The sequence below is a fragment of the Orycteropus afer genome, unplaced genomic scaffold (assembly GCF_000298275.1).
Source record: "Orycteropus afer afer isolate SDZICR_OR568_19922 unplaced genomic scaffold, OryAfe1.0 scaffold00327, whole genome shotgun sequence".
Classification (NCBI taxonomy): domain Eukaryota; kingdom Metazoa; phylum Chordata; class Mammalia; order Tubulidentata; family Orycteropodidae; genus Orycteropus; species Orycteropus afer.
In genome coordinates, this window is record NW_006921914.1 from 3,448,368 (window position 1) to 3,453,187 (window position 4,820).

Below are 4,820 nucleotides of genomic sequence, written 5' to 3' on the forward strand. Positions count from 1 at the left end.
AGCTGGTATTTGGGAAGAGAAGGTGGGTAGAGGAGAATGGGTGGGTAATGTTGTTGTTGTTATGTGCCGTCGAGTCGGACCAGACTCACAGTGACCCCTCCTTGGGTTTCCGAGGCAGTATCACTACGGAATTAGATTGCCCCATCTTCCTTCCGAGGAGTGGCTAGTGGGTTTGAACTGCCAGTCTTCTGGTTAGCAGTCAAGTGCCTTAGGCACTATGCTACCAGAGCTCCAATAGAGTAATGGAAAGGATGGGCATTTGTGGGAAAGAGTATGTGGTGATGAAAGAGGCTGGTGGGCAGGGTAGGAGGTGTGCTTGAGACCTAAATGGCAGAACTTTGAAAGCTGAATTTCTCTGAGACTTACATGCTGGTGCATCCAACAATCTCCTTGTCTATCTGTAGTATAAATGTAGACAAGGGAGAAAGGAAATTATTCCACACAGTGTGATATCCTGGAGAGAAGAGGTGAGGACACCATTTTCAGAGTCAGAATACTGGGTCCAGAAGCAAGCCAGCTTCTCTCTCTGCCAGCCTTTGTTCTCCTCACCCTTATTTGGTACTGGAAAAGGCCAAGTGTTGTACTTCTGGAGAAATGGTGGGAACGAGACTGAGGAAAATAAACACCAGAGGAGAAACATTTGAAAATTAAGACCCTAACTCAGAAAAGAGATACTTATAAGCTTTTATCCTGTGTATTGGCATGTCTATCTTGGGAAACTCAAATCAAAGCTTCATGTATTTGCATGGTCCCTAGGTTCAAGTTGAATAGTAGTTGGGGCAGCTTGTGACCTGGAAAAGATCCTCCAAATATCTCTTCCCTAGGACACAACAACTAGATGGCTTTTCTGGGAGTGAGATGTGCTTGTAACTAGTCATAGATGTGCTCAGTTTGGGAACTTATTGAAAGTAGGTCTGGTGGTAGGGACTATGTTTATCTATGAAACTGAAGAAGGTAAAACCAGAGTAAGAAAAGATTAGAAAAGTGGAAACTGTAAACAAGAGATGAGGATAGGTAAGGGCTGTGGTCTGAGATCAAGGCTAAAATTATCTAGAAGCCCTGGGGATGAGGGTGATAAGGTTATAGATCCTATCAAAGACAACAAGGTCCTAATAAATGGGAATCACCTTTTCCAGATGAAAATAATGACTTTTGGGGGAGGTTCAGATATTTCTCAAGCTGAAAGAACTGAAGAAAAATTCAAGCCTCAAGTTACAATATTGACAGATTCTATGGACAAAATATTGAATGATGCAAGAAACATCAAAAGAAGATGGAAGGAATACACAGAATCACTGTACCAAAAGAATTGGGTGATGTTCATCTATTTCAGGAGGTGGCATATGATCAAGAACCAGTGGTATTAAAGGAAGAAGCTGAAGCTGCACTGAAGGAATTGGCAAAGAACAAGCCTCCAGGAATTGACAGAATACCCATTGAGCTGTTTCAAAAAACTGATGCAGTGCTGGAGGCGCTCACTCATTTATGCCAAAAAATGTGGAAGACAGGTACCTGGCTAACTGATTGGAAGAGATCCATACTTGTGCCTATTCTAAAGAAAGATGATACAACAGAATGCGTAAATTATCTAACAATATCATTAATATTATACACAAGTAAAATTTTCCTGAAGATAATAGAAAAATGGTTGTAGGAGTATATTGACAGGGAACTGAAGATTAGAAAAGTGGGGACTATAGCCAAAAGATGAGGATAGGTAAGGGCTGTGGTCTGAGATCAAGGCTAAAATGATCTCAAAGCCCTGGGGATGAAGGTGTTAAGGTTGCAGATCCTATCAAAAACAACAATAATAAATGAGATATTTAAATGGGACATAATAAATAATAAATAAATTCTAATAAATGGGAATCACCTTTTCTACATGAAAATAATGACTTTTGGGGGAGATTAAGTTATTTCTCAAGCTGAAAGAAATTCATGCCAGATTCAGAAGAGGGCATGTAACAAGGGATATCATTGCTGACATCAGATGGATCTTGGCTGAAAGCAAAGAATACCACAAAGATGTTTACCTGTGTTTAATTGACTACAGAAAGTCATTCAACTGTGTGGATCATAACAAATTATGGATAATATTGTGAAGAATGGGAATTCCAGCACACTTAATTGTGCTCATGAGGAGCCTGTACATAGACCAAGGGCAGTCTCTAGAACAGAACAAGGGGATACTGCGTGGTTTAAAATGAGAAAGGTGTGAGTCACCATACTTATCAATTTCTATGTTGAGCAACTAATCTGAGAAGCTGGACTATATGAAGAAGAACATGACATCAGGAATAGAGGAAGCTTCATAACAACCTGCGATATGCAGATGACATAACCTTGCTTACTGGAAATGAAGAAGATTTGAAGCACTTACTGATGAAGATCAAAGATTACAGGCTTCAGAAGACAGAGTTGCAGTAACCTGTCAGAGACAAACACCTTGAGAGAGAGAATCACCAGGCCTGCTGCCTCGAGACCATAGTCTTGGGGGACATCATGCTCAATTGACACAACATAGTACATAAAAATCTTGTCCCACAACCTACTGTGGTGAGTAGCGACTGAGGTCTTAAAAGCTTTCAACCAGCCATCTAAGATGTAACTATTGGTCTCCTCTCATCTGAATCAAAGAAGATTGAAGAAAATAAAGGCATCTGGAAACAATTAGTCCAAGGAGAAGATGGACCACGAGGACTTCAGCCTTTATGACCCTGATACCAGAAGACCTAGATGGTGCCCAGCTAGCAATGCCAAACATTCGGAAAGGGATAAAACTTGGAGATCCTGGATAGAGTGAGAGGAAAAATGTGGAACAAAATTCAAAAACACAAAAATGACCAGAATTACTGGTTGGATAGTGTCTGGTGAAGCCCCCAAGACTATGGCCCCGGGTTACCCTTCGGAAATGGACTCACTCCCATTGATTTGCTCTCAGCTCAACAGTAGAAAGACCTACATGCAGAACACCTACCCCAGGGAGATGCACCCCTTAGAGCAATCAGCCGTGAGACACCAGAGGGACAGCATTCACAAAGAGGGAAAGCTGGACAGACAGGAATGCACAGATTAGAAGGGGACGGGGGGGAGTAGTCAGAGGGATGGGGGCACAGTTTGTTATGGTCAGGAATGGTAATTGGGGCAGGAAATCAAATGCACATGAACTATTGAATGTAAAACAAATTTTCTCTGTAAAAAGAAAAAAAAAAGAGAAAGAAAACAAAGACTACAGTCTTCAATATGGATTACAACTAAACACAAAGAAAGCAAAAGTCCTCAAAATGGGACCAATAAGCAGAATCATGTCAAGGATTTCATTTTATTTAGATTCACAGTCAATGCCCATGGAAGCAATAGTCAAGGAATCAGATGACATAATGCATTGAACAGATCTGCTGCAAAAGACATCTTTAAAGTGTTGAAGAGCAAAAATGTCACTTCCAAGATTAGTTGCCCCTGACCCAAGCCACAGATTTTTCAGTGGCCTTATATACACGTGAAAGCTGGACAATGAATGAGGAAGACCACAGAAGAAATGATACATTTGAATTGTGGTGCTGGTGAAAAATACCAAAAATACCATGGACTGCCAGAAAAACGAGCAAACCTATTTTGGAAGAAGTAAAGCCGAAATGCTCCTTAGAAGCAAGAATGGCCAGATTTTGCCTCACTGTGGTCAGGTTGTCAGAAGTGACCAGTCTCTGAAGAAGGATGTCATACTTGATAAAGTAGAGAGTCAGCAAAAAAGGAGAAGACTCTGAAGAAGATGAAGTGACACAGTGGCTGCAATGATGGGCTTAAGCATAGCAAAGATTGTGAAGATGGTGCAGGACCAGGTAGTGTTTCGTTGTGTTGTACCTAAGGCACTTGACTGCTAACCAGAAGGCTGGCAGTTCAAATCCACCAGCCACTCCTCAGAAGGAAGGTTGGGCAATCTACTTCTGTAGAGATATTGCCTTGAAAACCGAAGGAGGGGTCACTATGAGTCGGGTCCAACTCGATGGCACATAACAACAACAACAACAGCAGCAACTAACAAGATATTAAAATGTCAGCTATGTTGTTGACCTCTCCAAGAGTCCTTTCACTCAGGTAAAAGTGTTTGCTCAGCCCATGGATGCTGGTTTTTCATGTAGTCACAGTATCAGTACCAGCCTCTCCATGATTGAAAACATGATGCCCAATGCAAACCCCACTGTTGATCTCCTCAGGTTTCCTGTGCGCTGGGGAACTTGAACGTGAGTGCTGAAAATCAGGGCCAGATTAAGATGTACATCAACCAAGTGTGTCGCGAGACTGTGTCTCGTTGCCACAACTCATTTCTGCAGCAGGCAGGATTAAATTTGTTAATAAGCATGACAGCTATTAATAACATGCTTGCCAAGTCCCTTTCAGGCTTGAAGTTTCCTTTGGTAGTGGAGGGAAGTGGACATGCTAAGACTCAGGTGTTGAAACCGCTAATAGGCTTGTCTGAAAAGCCAGCCTTGGCAGGGGGGTTGCTCGGGGCCCACGTGCTGTTGTCATTCATTCCCCTCTTTATCAGAAATGGAAACAGAGAGATTCTCCTGGACGTCCTGGCCCCTTAAATGGCTAGCTATCTCAAACAGAAAGGGGTGGAATCCACCCCAAACCCATTTGGTGAACACTCACCTGTGTTCTCATTCAAGGAATCTGCAGTGGGTGTTGTAGAAGTCCAGCCTTAGCCAATCACCACATCACTGGGAGAAAGTCACAGCTGCTAAATTAGGGACCACACTCTCACTGGCCAGCAGGGGTTCCCACAGAGCTTGGAGCAACTTCTTGGTTTTGCAGTCTTG

At 42.4% G+C, this 4,820-nt stretch overlaps 1 protein-coding gene across 1 annotated transcript in view; it reads left to right on the forward strand.

The window, feature by feature from the left end:
* LOC103206702 (protein ARMCX6-like) overlaps positions 1–4,589 on the forward strand; it is a 14,956-nt gene extending 10,367 nt beyond the window's left edge. Inside the window, 2 exon segments of the mRNA XM_042782455.1 lie at positions 4,052–4,206; positions 4,209–4,589. Of these exon segments, the coding sequence (XP_042638389.1) occupies positions 4,052–4,206; positions 4,209–4,589 (536 nt within the window).
* Positions 4,590–4,820: the final 231 nt, after the last annotated feature.